The sequence below is a fragment of the Diabrotica undecimpunctata genome, chromosome 8, assembly GCF_040954645.1.
Source record: "Diabrotica undecimpunctata isolate CICGRU chromosome 8, icDiaUnde3, whole genome shotgun sequence".
Classification (NCBI taxonomy): Eukaryota; Metazoa; Arthropoda; class Insecta; order Coleoptera; family Chrysomelidae; genus Diabrotica; species Diabrotica undecimpunctata.
The window spans coordinates 129817005-129837649 of NC_092810.1; the positions used below are offsets into that span (position 1 = coordinate 129817005).

A 20645-nucleotide genomic window follows, 5' to 3' on the forward strand; every position below is an offset into this window, starting at 1 on the left:
CTACCATCTGGTCTTTCCCAAAACACATTGCTAATCAGTCTGTCGTCATCACTCCGTACCACGTGGCCTGCCCATCTTAATCTATTGGCTTTTATGTATCTTACGATGTTTCCTTTCCCGAAGAGAGTCTCTATTTCATTGTTGTATCTGCTCCTCCATTCATTTGTCACGCTGTCCCTGCAAGGACCATATATAATTCGCAGGATTTTGCGTTCCCATACTAATAGCTTATTGATTTCTTTCTTTCTCAATGTCCATGTTTCACTTCCATATGTCACTGCTGGTCGTATTATGGTTTTGTACATTTGGATTTTGGCACGCCTTGAGAAAAGCTTTGACCTCATTAGATGTTGATGGCAAAGAATGATTTATTCCCCGTCAGTATTCGTATTTCAACCTCCCGTTTTCCTGTGTTTTCACGGGTAATTGTTGCTCCTAGGTATTTGAATTCTTTGACCACCTCAAAATTATGATCGTTTATGGTAATGTTTTGTCTTATTCGCTGTCGTTCCTTTTTTGATACGACCATGTATTTAGTTTTTTCTTCGTTTATTTTCAGGCCTATGCTTAGTGTTGCTTCTTCAAAGTTCGATACTATATCCTTAACTTCCAGTGTTGTCTGTATTACTGCATCTACATCATCTGCAAATGCGAGAATAATCTTTGCTCCTCTGGCAGTTATGTCTGATTTGACTCTGGTATAGATTTTTCGCATTGCATATTCCAATGCTAGGTTAAATAGTAATGGGGACAGCGGGTCTCCCTGTCTGAGTCCGGTGCTTATGCCGAAAGCCTTTGAAGTTTTGCCTCCTATTCTAATTTGTGCAAAGGAATTGTTGACACACATTCGCGCAATCATGGTCAGCTTCTTTGGTACGCCTAACTCCATCATTGCACTCCACAGTTTTAAGCGATCTATGGAATCATATGCTTGTTTGAAATCTATGAAGATCTGGTGTACTTCTTTATTATATTCCCAATACTTTTCTAGCATTTGTCTGATAGTAAATATTTGGCCGATTGTTGATCTTCCAGGCCTAAAGCCGCATTGGTAATCGCCAATAATTTCCTCTGTATATGGCAGTAATCGTTTTAGTACAACTGAAGCTAATATCTTATATGTAGTACCGATTAATGAGATTCCCCTGTAGTTGCCACATGTATCCTTTCTGCCTTTTTTATGTATTGGCACGATAATACAGCCACTCCATTCTTTTGGCATGATTTCTTGTTCTCAGGCTTCTTTCATTAATTGGTGTATTTTAGTTCTAAGTTCATGCCCTCCTTTGAACTAAAGAATGTAAAGAATATTGATATAACCTAACTACAAGATCAGAAAGGAAAGGATTCAAAGACAACCAAAAAAAATTAGTTCGGGAAAATATCGGTGAGAATGTCAATAAGGGCTTACATAAAATTATAACAGTAGTAAAGGAAATCTGCGAAAGGAATTTAAAAGGCAGCTCAGAGCTAAAAAAAGAAGGCTTAAATGACAGAAAACGAAAAACTTTATAAAAGTGTACAAAAATAAATTTGGCGTAAAATACGAGAAGCAAACAGTCAACATCTAATCAAGCCAAGTCATGAAATTGAAGTACAATAGAGCATTGGTTATCGAGCACATAAACAAATTTCCCAGAGACTTGGGACATTACAACCGTTTCAAAAGCGAGAAACAGTATCTGAGCTCCGATCTCAATATAAATAGGCTGTACTTGGCGTTTAAGGAAGCTCATCATGATTCAGCAGTGAGCTATTGTTTTTACTTTCAAACTTTCAAAAAGAATTTTCCCAATGTAAGCTTTCGTAAGCCTAGAACGGATACCTGTGCTACCTGTGATTTACTGCACATGCAAACAAAAGATCCCACACAGAAAGATGCTCAATTTAAGTTAGAACTTCACCACCGAAAAGCTGATGCAGCTGTAGAAGCAATGAGAAAAGACCATCAGAATTGTCAGCAACCCACGAGTGACACCATGACAGTTTCTATAGATCTACAGCAGGTCTTATCATTGCCAACTCTAACTCATAGTCAAATGTATTATATGCGACAGCTTTCCAACTACAACCTTTGGGTTCACCTAGGGGACAATAACACTGGCTTCATGTTTTTGTGGCATGAGGGTATAACAGGACGTAGAGGGAATGAAATTGCGTCGTGTGTGTTGAAAGCATTTACTAATATACGGACACAGAAACGAAAAGTAACAATTTGGAGCGACAACTCTGCCGGACAAAATAAAAATAAAATGTTATTGTTTTTATGGATTTATTTAGTTTCCAAGGGGTATTTCGATGAGATAAATCACAAGTATCTAGTATCGGGTCATTCATTTATGAGTTGCGACAGGGATTTCGCCAAAATTGAAAAGCGAAAAATCAAGACAAGTGTGAGGTACCTATGGATTTGGTAAGAATGATCACAACTGCTGTACAGAAAACACTATTTCTTGTTACATTAATGAACCGTGAGGACTTCTTTGATTTTAAATTTGCTTTTGAAAGTTCAATCAGTACATCCAAGCTTCAAATTTCAAAAGCTCAATGGATCAACATGAACCGACAAAATCCGGGATAAGTTAAAATACTCTGAATGAATTGGAAACTTAGAAATCAACAGAAGTTTTAAAGAGAAATGTTACAATTAAAACTATTGCAGAAATGACTCTTCCTCACTTGATCTGTCAGAGTAGAATTTCTGAAGAAAAAAAACCAAACTTGTTGGCAATGGTTCCCTATTTGAAGAAAGAAAATAGAAAATTTTATGAAGACCTATTTAATCCCAATACTCCTTAGAACTTGCATGTTTTGTGTTTTTCATTATTATTTACCCCAATATTTCATACTTTTGTGATGGCACTTAGTACATTCTAAGATTTTATAGCTGTTTTATTTTTTTTACAATTATTTTACAAAAAGTTCGCAAAATTATTTAATGCACAAAAACATTATTCACTTGAATAAACGTATGTTTTTTTTTTTTTTTTTTTTTTTTTTTTTTTTTTACGCTGCAACCACAAGGGTTATTAGCGACCTAAAAAATATAATACAGGTAAAGGTAGATAGAAAAAATTACAATAATTGATACAGTTCTGAGTCTTTAAGATAACTTATTGTGTTTTTTAATATTCATGTTTTTTCCTAAGACTTGTGATGGAACAGACATGGTCAACAGTGATATTATTATTCTTTAGAGGAATTATTTACCGATGAGTCGGAATCTTTTTCCGATAATGAAGTTTTCACTGTAGAGAGTAAACCTATGTGTTTGCCAAGTTTTCGTATTAATTTGGTGCTTATGGTTTTCATTCTTTTGTCGATGTAGTATGAATGTAATTCCGTTAGAAACTTTATAAGTACATAAGAGTCTTCTGAGTACAATTTTGTTACGCTGATTATGTCTTTTGATCCTTGTATATTTTCGAATAGATCCACTACTTGATCGAAGCTTAACAATTGCTTTTCCCTTTCTAAATATTCTCTAACTGGTTCCAATAATGTTTGGAGATTTGGTATATCATTTCTTACGTTTTTGTCATCAGTTTTGGTTTTTTTCTTTAATTGAAGCTTAGGTTTTTCAAAGTTTTCTTCGGAGGGTGGCGTGATTGCATCTTCTAGGGTTCTTTTTCCGGTTGCTTTGTTCGAAGTTACTTGGGGTTCGTAAGAATTCAAATGTGTATTTTTATTTGGAGGTAAGTGTTGACTTGTTTCGGGTAAGGTTGATTTATGTTTTTGGGTATTAGAGGATGACTCAGACGATGTAGGTGTTGCGATTGTAGTGTTAACTGAAGAAGTGGTCAAATGTATGGATGTATTTTGTAGTGAGCACTGTTGGGTTTGGTTTATTGATAAATTTGGGATTGCTACTCTTTGTAATGTGGTTTGATAAGACGTAGTAAGTGTGAAGGGAGTGGTATTTGGGATTGCGGGAGTATTTTGTAGATTATCTTGTTGAGTATGATTTATTGATGAATTTTGTCTTATTTCTGTTTGCATTGCACTATCATTGTGAGGATGGTTAGAAGGTGAAATATTTGGACAATTAGCTGCCTGGTGTCCAGTTAATTTGCATTTGAAACAATTTTCGTTTTGGGCTATAAATATGCGGTATGATGTTTGTTCCAACTCGATAATAAAAGATTCAGGTAGTACAAAGTTGTCTGGAAAAGGTGAAACGAAAATTTGTCTTCGGAAGCTTAGAATATGACTAAAGGCAGGATTGGTTGCTCCTATCCGTAGATATGATATGTCTGAGAGAGGATTTAAACCTATTTTTATTAATTCGTCCATTATTATGTTAGAAGGTATGCTTGGGCATACATTGGACAGAATTAAGCGGACTGATGGAGTTATTAATCTTCTCGCTTCTAGTATATTTCCATTTACTATTATTTTCTTTGTTTCTGCTATGAATTTATCTACTAGGTTTTTGGATGATACATATATGCATATTCTACCGTTTGATATACGGGATGAAAATTATATTTTTCGGTTCTATATGCTGACTCAATCCTTCAAGATAGTAATTAATTGTACAATTCTCTAGAGTGTTAAACAAAATAGCTTGATCTCTGCTTGGAATTAATATACTACGTGGTTGACTAACTGCTTTTGAGTATGATGCATTTTGTGGTAGCTGATTGGAAGATGACATCTTTTAAATGGATTTTAAAATCCGAAACCTATGTTTAATTTTGAGAAAGTTATTTCTAATACATTCATTGTGGAAGAAAAAAAAATCGATTATTTCGAAATAATGATTTTGGCACTTACCACATTATTTATTTCAAGTCTTCAAATTGAACTTTAGCTTTATTGACATTATTAGTTTGGTTATCGGCAAAAGCTAGCAATTTACTCTTAGATATTTTCTGTCCAATTTGTGTCCAATTTGTATTGTTCAGCATAATATATTTAAGGAAATATACCCTACTGCAAAGAAAGCACAGATAAGAAATATTGACGGAAATTTTATCCTTAAAGGAATATATAAACTTATTTAACCTAACTTAACCAGTTTTGCATACACGTTTAAAGTTTGTTTTACTTTGAAATACACATTTCATAGCAGAAGTACGAAAATCTATATTTTATAAAACTAGTTGTATGGTATTTAAAGCTGATGCCTGTTTTTCATAAAGCCACTGGTATTTGATGTGGAAATGATGCTTCCGGTAAATTCGGATGTCAAATATATTCCATTGTAATGTATAATTCAAAAGCACTTTCACATTTTGTTTTGTTGGTTTTCGTGGCCGAATGGATTATTATCTAATTATATAAAATAGTTGTTAGCTAATTAGAATATGTTACTGTATATTAATATGCTGTTACAAAATACTTTTGGAAGAAGCAGCATTTCTTTTTTCGGTTTCTTTGTTTTTGATATCCGTGCGAAAAATCCTTATGACATAGAAAAGGTAATTAAAAGTATATTAATATTAAAGTCATTATTCTGTCGGGTCATTTGTGAAGTAATAAAGATGCTACGGAGAAATTAGCAAATTTCTCCCTAAATTTAATTATTTTACAGCTATATCATAAACCATCTACTACATAAAAATTCTTCAAAGAAAATGGGCATACATGTTTTATTTTCCCTCATATTCCCATACATCCTCATTATTTCTTTATTCGTTCGTCTTCTCCAAATATTCTCTGCCGTCTTTATTCCTCCGAAGATTTCTCTGATCACCTTTCTTTCCCAGATATCTACTTTCTTTTCTTCCTGCTGGTTCATAATCCACATTTCACTGGCACACATCACTGTTCTTGACACATTTTTTGCTTTCAGTAATGAATTTAGTGATCCTATCGCTCTGCTTGCCTTCATTAATCTTTTGTCTATCTCTTTTTCTTCTTTTCCCATGTTCGTTATCGTTACTTCTAAGTATTCAAATTCTGACACTTTTTTAAAACTATAGGCAGTCTCTGCTCCTTTCATTTTGATATATTTGTTATTATTTGTTATGTCTCCTTTCATTTCCATATATTGCGTTTTTGTTTGGTTTATTATTAATCCGTATCTTTTTGCTTATTCTTAAAATTTCTGGAAAACTTTTGATAAATGTTTTTTTGTTCTCGCTAGTATCACCACATCATCCGCGTACGCTATGAACTGTTCCCGGCTATTGAGAATAGTCCTGTTTGTGCTTATATTTGACCTTCTTACGATTTGTTCTAATACTAGGTTGAATAAATTCGTTGATAGCGGTTCCCCTTGTTTTAAACCTCTATTCACTGTGAACTGTCTTGAAAAGCTTTCTTCCATTGTTACCCTATTCATCGGGTTACTAAGCGTCATTCTCACTAGCTTTATAAGCTTTTCTGGTATTTATAATGTTCTCATGGCCTCATATAGCATCGTTCGATTTAGGGAGTTATATGCTTGTTTAAAATCGATATTATTAAATTTATTCCTATTAATTAATTTATTTATTATTATAAATTAAATCGATAAAATTACTTTAAAATGCCACAAGAAAATAGCTTCATAACAGTATCCTAAGTATTGTTCGTAACTATTATTTTGCATTAATTTTAACATATTTATTTGATCAGTAGTTGTTTTTTCTGATCTAAAACCTCTCTGGTATTCGCGTCGATTATCATTGCAACGAGCTTTCGACATCCTCATTGATGCCTTCATCAGGGCTTCCGAGGTCCCAGTCCCCCGAGTCCCCAGACACTACTACACTGATCACTAACCAATGCATTACTGCTACTGGAAACAGAGAACGGTTCATTTATACCGTAGATGGTGACGTGGTTTGGGTGGAGGTTGACGTGGGGGTTAGCGTGAGGATTACCGCATGGATTATCGCGGGACTTGGCGCGAACATTTCTAAAAGTAGGATTTTGATTGACGAGTGGAGCTCGCGAGTGGAGCTTGGAGTGATATTTTGTTTATGAAAGGTCTTCATGTCGAAGATAACCGTATGCCGTCATCTCTTTTATTGAGACATTGTTGCCTTTTTTAAATTTCTCTCTAGTTAATTTCCTGGTTTGAGATAGATTGCCAACTATCCCTCCATCTTTTAGGTGGTCTTCCAGGAGGTCTTGAACCGGGCGGGTTATTTTCTAGGGCAATTTTTGGGAGTCTATTCTCATCACAATTGTACCACATCCTCTTACGCTGCCTTCCCCATCTAATATCTTGAATTTTGCACTGCTCTCTGACGTATGTATTTCTCACCCTGTCTCTTCTTGCTTTGCCTACTATTGTTTAGGATTTTCACCTAAATATTAAATGATATTAATTTTAAAGTATTTAAAAAATAATTTGATTAAATATTTTTCGACTTTTAGCATCTAATCAAGTGTTCATCTCAAATACCAAAAAGTTTTATACAGTTTATTTCAAAGGTTATCTAAAATAAGTACATTGGCTTTTTTTTAAAACGAATTTATCGAATTAAAAGAGAGTTCAGTCTTTTTTTGTTAATAGGTAAATCATTTCTTTTTATTTTTTTTTTGTACATTTTTAATACAGTGGATATTTTTCCAATCACTAACAGTGCTCCTGAATTATTCTGCCTTGTAATTGCTCCCGTGTTAAGTTTCAATCATCATCATAAACGGAATTGATCACCTTGGTTTTTTCATATTCAAATTTCAGCATATTCGGTTACCAGCTGCAATGAAATTGTGTAGAGTTGCAAATTAAAAAAATGCTGATAAATCGTGGTTTGTTTGTAGTCCGGTAATTGTTATGTCGGGATGTAAAATTTCAAAATTTCAGCAAATTGATGAAATTTTTACATCTATTATTAATGGTAAAATATAGGATTATTATTGTTTAGGCTGTTTTCATTAACCCTTAAATAATCGCATGGCGCCTGAGAAGCGCTAAGCGAATTTGTTCTGTTATGTATACCCCAAACATATATACCATAATATATCACATAATATATATATATATATATATATATATATATATATATATATATATATATATATATATATATATATATATATATATATATATAAATGGTTAATGCGAGTGAATAATGCAGGTAAAATGTAATTGGTATGTCTCATAAAGGCATGTCTCGATAACAGGAAAACAAACAACAAAATAGGTATATCGATGGAAGGTAACCGTAAATACGTATTTCTGACTATTTGGTCGTCATCAGTATGGTTGCAACCAAGTTATAAAATGAGCATTTTAACTTGGGAAAGGATCACTACAGGAGCAATCAGGTCCGTTTTATCCATTAGGCAATATAGGCAGTTGCCTAGGGCGCCAAAAATAATGCACAAAAAAATATTTGTATATAAAAATTAAAATCGAATAATATTTAACACTAACACTATTCATTCAAAAAGAACGGAAGTAGTAAATTTAGGAATTATTGGGCCGCCGGTAGCAGCGCAACGACGGCGAGCCATTAAACACTTCAATGTAAATGTATTTTGCACATTAAGCAGGAACTAAAGACTTGGTACTGACACTTGGAAGTACCATTTGTATTCCTTGTCGTCTATTTCAGGCGCCACCGACTTCTTTTACTACAGGTTGTAATGACTGGAAGAATGCTGGGGTCAAATTAAAACAACATGAAGAATCAAAGGACCACACGGCAAATGTCTTGAGTTTCTTTAATCGAGGTAAATTAAAAACCAGAATAGACTGTTCCATAACAAGTACGTTCAGAAGCAAAGTACAATACTGGCGCAACGTTTTGCAACGTGTTGTCGCACCAATAATTGCACTGACCACAAGAAGACTTGCTGATAGAGGAGGTAATTCAGTTATAGGATCAGTTTAAAACGGCAACTTTCTAGGTTGTTTAGAACTCATAGCAGAATTTGATCCTTTTTTACGCGAGCACTTTACTAAATTTGGAAATATTTGTCAAGGGAACTGTAATTATCTGTCATACACTATACGAGCAACTAATAATTTTGATGGGAAGAAAAGTAAGGAACGATTGTTGGCGAATTAAAGCAAGAAAAATACTATTTTATAATAGTTGATTCTGCGGACCAGAATAAAAAATCACAATAAACTTCCTGAGTACGTACCTTGCTCTGGACATTTTTTCAATGTGGTAGGATCTTTGGCAGTAGAATCTTGTCTAAACTTCACTTCCTTTTTCATTTTTTTTACAAGAATTATATACATTTTTCTCGGTTTCACATATAGATGGAAAATTTTGACTGACAACAATCACCTGTGGAATCTCTTAGTGAAACCAGGTGGTCCGCAAGGGCGGACGTAACTAAAGCGTTAGACACTGGCTTCAGCGAAATAAAAAATGCACTTTTAAATATCTCTAACGACGAATGTCAAACTGCAGCTGTAAAACATAAAGAACTTTGTATATTTGAAAAAAATGGACACTTTTGAAATGGCTGTAAATTGTTTTCATTTGGCAACATATTTTAGAAAGAGTGAACCTATCCAATAAGTATGTCCAGAGTCCTGTAATGGATCTCGTTTCCGTCGTTAAAGAGTATGAAGCTCTTTCAAATTACTTTACCCTAATCAGAAATAATTTTGCCATTTATGAAGAGGAAGCCAAAAAATTGTGCCGAAATAAAACATATAAAGAAATAAGAAAGAGAAAAAGAAAAATTCAATTTGACCAGGAGGCCGATGTTGAACGAATGATGATGAAATAATAACTTTTCAGCTAGTGATGAGGTGAAAATCCACACATTCTATATTATAATCATGTTATTCGTGTTATAACAAATTTGTCAAAATTAAATAATGACGAAATTATTAAATAAGCTGAAAATCTGATACAAATTTATAAAGACGACCTAGATGCACCATTCATACATGAATGCATTCACTTAAACGGTCATTTGGATACCACAATAAAATCACCAATTGGAATTTCTAAATATTCAAAGAAGAGTGGGTTGAAAGATATTTTCCCTAATTTTGACATCGCTTTGCGCATTTATTTGTGCATCTCAGTTGCCAACGTATCCGCTGAAAGGTCATTTTAGAAAATGTCAAGAATTAAAAATAATTTCCGATTAATTATGAAGCAAGAACTTCTTAACAATTTGTCGATTTTGTTCAAAGAAAGTGACGTAACAAAGGCGACAAATTATGACCACATTATAGATGATTGTGCCAAAGAAAAATCAAGGAAGAAATCTCTCATGTGATCGAACTGGAATGACAATTTTTTCTGTTATATGTATATAAACATCGTGGTTTAAATCCATTTTTAATGTATTCTTATTTAAATAAAAATTTCTGATTGCAATTTTGCTACCTGAGGAAAGGCAGGCTTTCCTCAGGTAGCTCAGAAAGTTGGTAATAACATTTGCACATTTGGATCTAACAAAATCCTTTTGACCATCATTAAGTGATCTGTTTATTGACTGAATATCAGGAAGCAAAAGCGGAACTCTAACATCTGATTTAAAAGGGTATACAGGGAAATTAGGTACCAATGCTAAATTTTTTTTTAATTCCAAAGTAAAATCACTGGAAGTTAGATTCTTAACCATTTTTCTTGAAATTGTATCTGATCAAAAGCTTCTATTTTTAATTTAATAAACTTTGTATTGTTTTAATTTTATGAAAAAGTGTATTATATTTATTTCTCTGTCTACGATTAAATATATGTTGATTAGGTTAGGTTGATTTAAAATACCCTATTTTATAATGGGGGCATCCTGCTATTAAACAAATAAACTAATTTTAAATTTTATTATTTCTTACAGATTGGAGAAGATTCCAAACGAAAAACAAAACAATGTAATAACCACTAAACCACTTTCGAAATCTTCCGACTGGACTGAAGTTGATCTGGAAGTACCTGATAACGAGGACCATCCTATTCACCTTCACAATCCAAAACTTAATCTTATTTTTAATAATGATAAAGGAACACCCACGCCTCCTCCGAGAAAACACAAGAAGAATTTAAGAGAGAAAATCGAAGCAGTAGCGAAGACTGGATTGCAAGCCTTTCAGTCGAAAAAACCGGTAAGAATAAATTTATAACTTTTTGTTTTTTGGTTTTTTTGTTTTCGTTTCAAACGAGAAATGTAGATGAGATGATTTTGAACAAAAATGTTTATTAGCTTTTTTTCTGTAGAATGAACCGTTTTCTCAGAAATAACGCTGAAGCGACCAGCGATTTTGAATGTCAGTTACGCGCTTTAAATCAATTTTTTAAATAAAATTTGTATCAACTCGACGGTAAAAATTCTATACCTTTTGATCAGAGTGTTTTAATCACAAAAATCAAAATGTATTTTAAAGATGAAGAACACAGCTTTCGTGAGCGATTTTTGCATTTTGGCGCAAATAAATTCAGTTTCTATAAAAAATGTTAAATAAATAAACGTTTCGCGATTTTTGCTATTTTTTACGATCCTCATGAGACCAATAAAATTTATCACTTCCATTAACTGGTCGCTGTGGAATTTTTATTGTTAGAGCCTAGTCTTCAAAACCGGTCCACGTACTAAGATCGAGTGACGAAAGACTCCTGAACGCCACATTCTGGGAAAGGGCCGATGGCAGAAGGTCAGTTGGTCGCCCAAGAAAGAGATGGAACGACGCAGTAGACAGTGATCTATGCAAAATGGGAATACAGCAATGGGAAATAGCTGCTCAGGACCGAAAACAATGGAGGGAAATAGTAAACGTGGCCAAGACTCACATAGAGTTGTAGAGTTTCTACATTCTACGTTTTTTTGGCATATTTTAAATGTCTTAAGTTTGTTGCCTAAATTTAAAATTGAAATTTCATGCTATAGGTTTTAAATATTAAGCTCCAGCAATGAAATTTCATAATCGTTGGTCAATAGAAGTGATAACATGATAGATTATTTAACAGCCTTATAAAAACTGACTTCATTTTCAAGAAATTAGAAAAATTGCACACGAAAGCTGCTCTCTTTGCCTTTAAAATGCATTTTTATTTTTATCAATAGGACACTCCAATACCATTTGAACTTTGGATATATTTGAATGAATCTTTAACACCCTGTATATTCTAACCTGTATGAAAAAAGGAACAAACAGTGTTAACTGGAATATTCATCAACAGTTTTTAAAGAAGAGGGAAGTGAAGATAGAAAAAGTAAAGAAACTGAAATCATTTTAGTATTTAGAATAAGTATTTTGTGTTAAAAGTTTTTCAATAGAATGTAAAAAAATTGAATACGTCCATTGACAGAAGCTGTGAAAACACAAACTCAAACCTAGTTTGACAGGTTAGCACATGAAAACACCACATGGGAGATATATCAGTACTACAGAAATGCATCATTTCTATACTCCAGCTAATAAAAAATGAAATGAGTCATACGCGTGATCGTTAAGTTTATCGTATCATTTAGCTGTCGTTATTACTTTTATCAGGAAGCGTGTCAGTAGCAGAAATTTTTTTTTATTTAACGTATGACATACAATAAGAACAAATAATTGAAGTTTATCTTCATAGTTTTCCTTACTGTTCTGTCAATGTATTACCCCCCTTATCTCTTCACATCTTTTGTTTGGATTCTTTTCTGCTTTTGTTCAGTTTCTGGTAAACTTTTTTTATCTCTGTTGGCTTACTTAGATCTTGTACTTCTTGAAGTTCTTTGTTCATGTTTTCTCTCTTATCCTTCTACATTGTATCGTTCATGTTTACACAAAACCAAACTTATATGGAATCACCATGTATCTCAAACCAATATGTATTTTTTTTAAACAAACTTGTTATTGTTCCGAAAAATAAAAGTTTTTATTGAAAATTAACAAACCGATAAAACAATCAGATAACACAGCTCGATACTTTATATATTATTTGCTTTAGTGTTCATTAAACGAAATTAATAAACTTTTTTTTGCGCCCAAAAACGAAAATATGCCTTATATGGGGTTAACGCAGGCGTAAAGGCGAAAAATTATTGGTCTTGTGGAATAAGGAATGTCTCCGAGGAACACAGCGGCAGTGGTAGGGCGTTGTGTCAAAAATTTATGCTAGGTATCAGGAATTAGTAACGCTTAAGAATAAACTAAGACAAAGTGACCAAAAGGTAACAACAGCTCGCCACAATCGTTTCATTGGCCAGTTAGCTAGAAGAGACCCATTAATTTCTCACCCACAGCTCTAAAGGCAACTTTTGGAAGCTACCGGTGTAAGTGTTTCAGTTAAAATTATAAGAAAAAAACTTCGTACATTACAAATTGGCAAAATGTGCTATTCTCAGTCGAAACTAGGATTTGTGAAAAATCAGATGATCAACAAATTCGTGTACTTAGAGAGCGAAGAAGACAAGCAAAAACGGAAATTACCCGATATGTACATAGATATAAAGGAGAAAGTCTTATGTTCTGAGAAGGCATTCTGATCAGTAAAAAAACTTCTTTAATTTTTATTCAACCAACTTTGATAGCTCGTATGTATTTTGATTTGGTTCTAGAAACTGTTGTTAGGCTCTGGAGAGGTGCAATGGGAGCAAATTTAATTTTCTCAGTCACTCTTCAGAGCGATTATAGACTTCCCTGAAGCAGAAGATATCACTGTTTTGAAGTGACCTGCTTGCTCACCCGACCTCAATCCTATAGAGCAATTGTGGGATATGCTTGAAAGAAGAATTAGAGCTCACCGGCAGAATCCACAAAACATTGCCCAGCTAGTATCAGCTGCTCTTGAAGAATGGAACAACCTGTCACAACAAAATATTGACAATATGTTTAGGAGTATACCCCCACAAATTGAAGCTTGCATAAGCGTTAGGGATTACACTGGCTACTTGAAAAAACATGTTGGTTGTGAGTAGAATTTATTTCCTTTTCTTATGTTTAAAATTCTTACCCTTACCCTACTTTCGACTCAGTAGTGATCAGAATCCGCATTTGCTCCTCTCCTGGTGCGGATATTTATTATATTCGATTGGTGCCTTAAGTCTACAATAGCATTATCTATCATATTTACTGTAAGTCCGTCTGGTGATTAAAATTATACAATTGATTACAAAAAAACTATAAAAAACAAGACATTTTTAAAATCAGAGCATCAAAAATATTTAAAATGTGTTATTTCTCAAGTACCAATTTTTTTTTTATTTTGCTGGGCTCTGTTATCATTTCTCTTCTATACCATACAAGTTATACGTTTACTTTGTATTACAGTTTGGCGGAATTTTCAGTTTCTTTATTGACACTTGTAACATAAAAGTATTTGTTTCTTTGCGTAGTTTCAGCAATCGTTGATTTAGTTTCTGATTCAGCTGTTGATACGCCTGTTGTGTAAACACATTTCGACATAATGTCAGGACATTGGTTAATTTCGCTATTAAATAGACTAACTCGGTTATTTTGACAGTTAAGTGAATTAAATTTTTCTCAATTGCGAGGAGGACTGTATTTGTAACAGTATGGTTCATGTAATGCATGACTCGATGTAACTTCTTCCAAATAACACATTTTTAGAATACATTGTATACATACAGATCAAACAAGTATCTGTGGTTGCTAGTACTCCTTCTATTGATAAATGAAATAAAAAGAATATACTTAATGAAGATTTTTCCATCTTTAGGTATACAGTTGACTCTCGCTTATCCGACACGCGCGGCCAATAATCGAATTAAAAATTTCCGAGAATTTATTATTCACACGTGATTTCAGCTAAAATATTGATCACTTGCGGCGCGTGATTTTGGATGACTAATTCCATAGTTTTTTGCTAAACATAGAATAAAATTATTTGTAATGCAATTACTCATACAAGAATTTTGTTGACTGATTATAATGGCATTTATGTTTAATAATAAAGACCAATCAATATTATCATAACTTTAATATATCAGATAAGATAAATTATACGTATAATTAGTTTATTTAGTTTTATTATTAGTTTTATTTATATCGTTTCAAAACAATTTAATTTTATTAATTGAAAATTGTATTTTGAAAACATTTTCGACCTAGAACTTAAATTATAAAAATTTAGTTTATTATATAATTTCTGATTTATTTGCAACGAGATATTTGATAGAGGCAGGGATTTTTCAGGAAAAAATGTTTATTTGATTTGATTTTTGGTTTGGTTTAATTGATAACTATTGTCTAGGACGGGAAAGATTTTTGTTTGGATTCAGAGCAGTGGCTATACCGCTTTGAAGAGACCTAAAGCGGTCGAAATACGTATAATCGGCTTGTCGCTGCCCCCTGTATCGAAACAAAAATCTAATACCGTCATTATGTTTTATTACTTTACTCCGTTTGGAGTACCAGAAACTGAATTCACTACGAATTTTGACCATGATGAACGACATGTGGAATGCAATTTTTAGATTCCCTTGCCGAGTAATTTATCAAGCTATTTGCTTTGCAAGTTTTAGAAGGCACAGTGGTAAAAATTTGAATTCGCTTTCGCCAGGTAGAAATCGTATGATTTCTCTTTTTGTTTTTAGATGGCGTAGTTACGTCCGTATATAGTTATTTTGATAACTATTGTCTAGGACGGGAAAGATTTTTGTTTGGATTCAGAGCAGTGGCTATACCGCTTTGAAGAGACCTAAAGAGGTCGAAATACGTATAAGCGGCTTGTCGCTGCCCTGTATCGAAACAAAAATCTAATACCGTCATTGTGTTTTAAAAAAATGTTTAATTTTGGTGCTGTTGAATCCAGCGCATGAATTTTGTAAAGTTTCGTTAACTAAACCACAGATATATTTGACCCTTTTGTGTTTTTTTCAGTATCCAACATTTTCATAAAATATTAAATGTAGAATTTATTGTTTTTAGATTTTACTGTATAACATTAGAGGTTTTTAAGTCGCTGTCGATTTAAAGCGAATTAATTTATATGACTAAATAAATGTTTATAGGTAAATATAATAAAATGTTAAACTGTGCGTTTCTTTTTTCAAGTTCGAGCTTGATACACCTGCTACACCAACGCCGACATAACCTTAAAACTGTTTTAACCGTATACATAATACAAGATAAACTGATTGTTGCAATTTGCCAGGTTTATCGACCAGGTGACCTAAACGACCAATGAAAAAGTCACGTGGTCGATAAACCCGACGCATTAGACCGATATGCAGGGAATGCTGTGCTTCAGTTTTATCTGTCGCACTGGGGGAACGCGAGTGTATTGCAGCATTCAATCTATTATATTTCTATGGTTTTAACTGTTTTAACCCGGCATAACACGCGCCAAAAAACTTACGTTGTAACACGCGCACGGCCAAATTGACCGTATACATAGTTTTGGTTTAAATTAATAAAAAAAACAAGTAGAACTTAAATGTAAACCAAAAATCTTTTATTTTAAACTTACGTTACAGTTTTTCATTTATTGTTGGATTTTATAGCATTCAGTACAAAGCTGGGAAGTATGTTCTTGGGATATATACTTTTGATACTGTATGCATAGGGTCTTCGTTTTTTGTTCTTTTTCGGAGAGCAAAAATGACATCTGCCTGGAACGTCATAGCCTCCTACTGGCTATGTTGCGTAAATACCTCCGGGATATCCAATATTTCTTTTATATGACTTCTCATAGTTACTGGTAACATAACCATTTTTTGACGACGTTTAAGTTGCGGTGTAATGAGAATCATTGTGCTATAAATTGTCACAAATTCACTTAGAGCATAATTGGCTTTGCATTACTCAACAAATCCATTAAAAAATTCTCTTAGAGAAGATAACTTATTGTACTATTTCCGTTCTTCTCTATCATCAAGATCGTCAAAGTAAAGCGCTCGCAACAAAAATTGAAATCGATTAATTCCCATTGTAAGACGAAAAATCTCTACGCCGGTTCCGTCCTGTGCCCACAGATCTCTCAAATGTATGTGTGATGAACGCAGGACTCCAGCAAAATATAGAATACCACTAAGTGCTTTAATTTCTTCCATATTTGTACTGGTGGCATCTCTTTCTCTACTGTAATTTGTCAAAAGCTTTAGAATATATTTGTTTGTGTGTTCAACTATTTCGCTAATGAAGGAGTCTGAAAAAAACAATGGCCATGCAGCAATTTTTGCTTCGCTGTCTTTTCCAATTACTCCTGAAAAATGAGTCACTATGTTTCTGCTCCAGGTCTTTTGAAACAGCTACGGGAAATTTATTCCACAACGTCTTTTTGTTCTCTCCCACAAAACACAGACGAGTATTAAGATCTTGAGTTTCGATAAAATCTGGTAGCTTTTCTCCTTCTGATTGCTCTGAATTAGAGTCGTGATCATTGTTCTCAAAAACGTCATCTTGGTCGTCAGGAGGTCCACCTATCTCATTGTCTCTCTCAATTTCAGCCCATATGGCTAAGATATGCTTTACTTCTTTCTCGTAAAATCACATAACCTACAAATAAAAAAATACTATTACAAATCACCATCCATGTGACTATATTTTTTACAAAAATACTAGACTTAAGCTACTTTGTCGGTGTTTTCGTCTGGTATAATGTCGGCATAAAATAGGTCATAAGAATTATATTCAAAAGGTACAGTTTGGAGTGATTCAGACAGAGAGAAAAATAATTTCGTCAGCAGTATTATTACGTATTTCAACTATAGCATTGCCATGATGAGCTTCAGAAAGTATAGAAGGAATTTCGCAATTTTTTATGAATTGTCTGGCAGTTAAGATATCGCCGGATTTTTGACAGACGGCAATATTGGTTAGAATACGACTATGGGGATCGATTTTCCTTTTAAAAATAGCTGGATTACTTTCCAAATAATGTATTGGCAAAGTTGTCTCAGGTGTAATTAATTTAGAATCTGTAAGATCCAAATAAGCTTGTAAGATTTTTAAGGTATCTATGCCTAAAAGACCATCAAAGATATCATGGAAAGCAAAAAGGTGGAATTTAAAATAACCAGATTTATTAAATTCATCAAATATGGGAATCATAGCACAATTTTGTTGAGTTGATGGCTGAAATGCTGCCGGTACAGTGAAAAGTTCCCTAAATATTTTATTTTTATAGAATTTTTGGGCAATTTCAGGCTTTAAAAAGGATTTTGTCGCTCCAGTATCAATCAATAAAATAATGGGTGGATTAGAAATTTTGAGATAGGGTAATTCTTTTTTATCAGACGAAATGTTAAGTTCTATCAAGGGGTGTCGTTGGTCAGGTCGGTTTCGTGAAAATTTTGAGAATCGTATTTATCTACATATTGATAGTTGTAAAACTCTGTGTTAAATAACTCTTCATGACAGAAATTTGGATTTTGGCCTGTGCTTTTAAAATGAATAAAATTTTACCGGAAGTGTGGTGCTGTATTTCGTGTAGAAATACTCATAGGAGTAGGTTTGGCCTAATTATTATTTGGATTGGGCTTCCAAACATTCTTTGGTTTACCAAAAACTTGAGAATTTGTAAAATATTTGGTTTGGGGTGGATTTGGATGTCTGGGAAGTTGTACAGGACCTCTGGGAAATTGAGATCGGTAGTCAATTTTCTGAGTTATATCTGGTTGAAAGTTAGATGTAGAAAGTTGGCTCATTCTTGGCTGAGAATATTGTATATTTAGCTGTCGAATTGATTGTCGAATTAAATTATTACTATTATTAGAATTGTTGTGATTAAAAGTTTGATTTTTCTGATAATACTTAATATTATCCTACTCTCTCATAAACTGAATCGCTTGTTCTAACGAAGTAGGTCGCATTGCACGAATAATGGGCCCTAAAGGCTCCCTAAGACCAGCTAAAAATGATTTTAATGCCTGCTTCGTAAAGAAAGCTCTTTTGGATTCACGTTCCTGATTAATATAGTGTAAATCTATATAATTACAACTAGCATTTAATAGAGTTAAAAGTCTTTCATAAAAAAAAAATATGGAGATTCATTAGGTTTCTGTTTGATATTTATTAAATCTTGATTCAAGCAAGTTTCATCACGATGATCACCAAAATTCTGAATCAAAGTATTTTTTATATCTGGCCAAGTTTTAGCGCCGCTTATGGCTACTATTTCTTCTACTTTGCCTTCTAATTTATTAAGAATACCATTTAACAATAAAACATTTTGAAAACTGGCTAGATTATTCCTATCAAAATAATGATTTAAAATGGATTCAGTTGCATTTACAAATCTGTGAAGTTTATTAATATTTCCATCAAAATTTGGAATATTTGAGAAAGTTTTTATATCTAGAATAGGTGTTACCATTTTATCTTTTAATTCTAGTTTACAAAAATTATTAATTAAGCCTAACTCTTCGTTAGTATCGATTTCGCTAAAGGATTCGTTTTCAGAAGATGAGTCTGACATAAATAAAAATTACTTACCACATCCGTGCTGCACACTGTCTTCCTCGATGAAGTTCACTGGCAAAACTGGGATATTGGTTCTCGATTTTCGCGAACGGTTGAAATCCAAAGAACTTTCCGCGATGGATTTTCCCGAAAATCTGTACTAACTGCGCCACTTATAGTTTTCCCGTAGGCAAAACTATTTTAAAAATAATTACTTTATTAAAAAATTACAAAAAATCGAAAAAGATCGGACAATTTTTATATAAAGCTATAATGTTCCTTCCTTCAAGTTTACGAACAGACTGAAAAATATCTAGTTAAAAATGCTATGGTAAAATGATAATTAAGTAAATATAAAAATGCAAACTAATCTAATTACAAAGTTCATTACAACACAAATCCTGGATCATCTATCTTAGGTGAATGACTAGAACAGGTCCGGCTCCCATAACTCGGGTGTAGTCCCGGGATAACCAATATTATCCATTATAATGTTTGTAACTTTAATTATTTCTTTTATAATTACATTTCTTATATGGTTCAGTAAAGCTAAAGTAAAGCATCTTCTCCAGAACATTTTTTTAGTTAAAAACGTTTTGTCATATTTTTTTCTATGATCCAGACTTCCCACCTATACTTTAATATTGTTTTAATGAAAATTATTAATTACATAAATGATAGTTGTTTTAAACGTTTATCTTTATTTAGCAGGTAGAAGCTACTCCTCCTAAACCACCTCTAGAAGTAGAAGAACCACTGTTTGTCAAAAAGACGATCGACTACAGATGTCCACTTTGCGATGCTGATGAAGCCAATTTTAATAGGGACCATCATCATCACCACCATCACGAACATAATCATCTAAACGACAAAAATGATAACAAAACGGACAAGTTTATTAATTTAAGAGACGAAAAGGAGAACTTGAAAAGGAAAAAGACTTTATCCGTGTATTCACTTCCCAATTACGATGAATTAAAGTTGACTGTTTCCGAATTTAAAGATGACACTAAAGGTAAGATAAAAGTATTATACAGGGTGATTTTTGACGTGACAACGTCTTAAATTAGGTTGTGGCTCGGAGTCATTCATGAAAAAGTGTAACGCCCGCTCACGTCTGTTACAGTGAGTCACCGAACGAGAGAGAGGCCCTTGCGTCTCTCTCCCACTCAAACATGATCGGTCCGCTGCTCGCGCAGCACTAGAGAATTAGGCGCGTTGAATCGGTGCGTGCTTCCGTGCTTGTGTCTCTGTCTTTCTCGAGCGTTCTTGGCGTTCAAGACACATTACAGCAGAAACACTTCCTTTCATTTCATATTTTTCCTATCATCATCCTATCCTCAACAAAATCACTCAAATAGAAATTAGTTAAGTTTAAGTTTACATGTACAATGTTTTAGTAAACAAAATATATTTCTATAGTTAAAATTTGTGCAATTCT

At 33.3% G+C, this 20645-nt stretch overlaps 1 protein-coding gene across 2 annotated transcripts in view; it reads left to right on the forward strand.

Annotated features, from left to right (window-relative positions):
- Positions 1–20645, forward strand: part of LOC140448012 (uncharacterized) — a 124436-nt gene that overhangs the window by 95510 nt on the left and 8281 nt on the right. For both annotated transcript variants that reach the window (XM_072541051.1, XM_072541050.1), the window contains exons 3-4: positions 10699–10963; positions 19913–20219. In XM_072541051.1, the coding sequence (XP_072397152.1) occupies positions 10699–10963; positions 19913–20219 (572 nt within the window). The remainder of the gene's footprint in view (positions 1–10698; positions 10964–19912; positions 20220–20645) is intronic.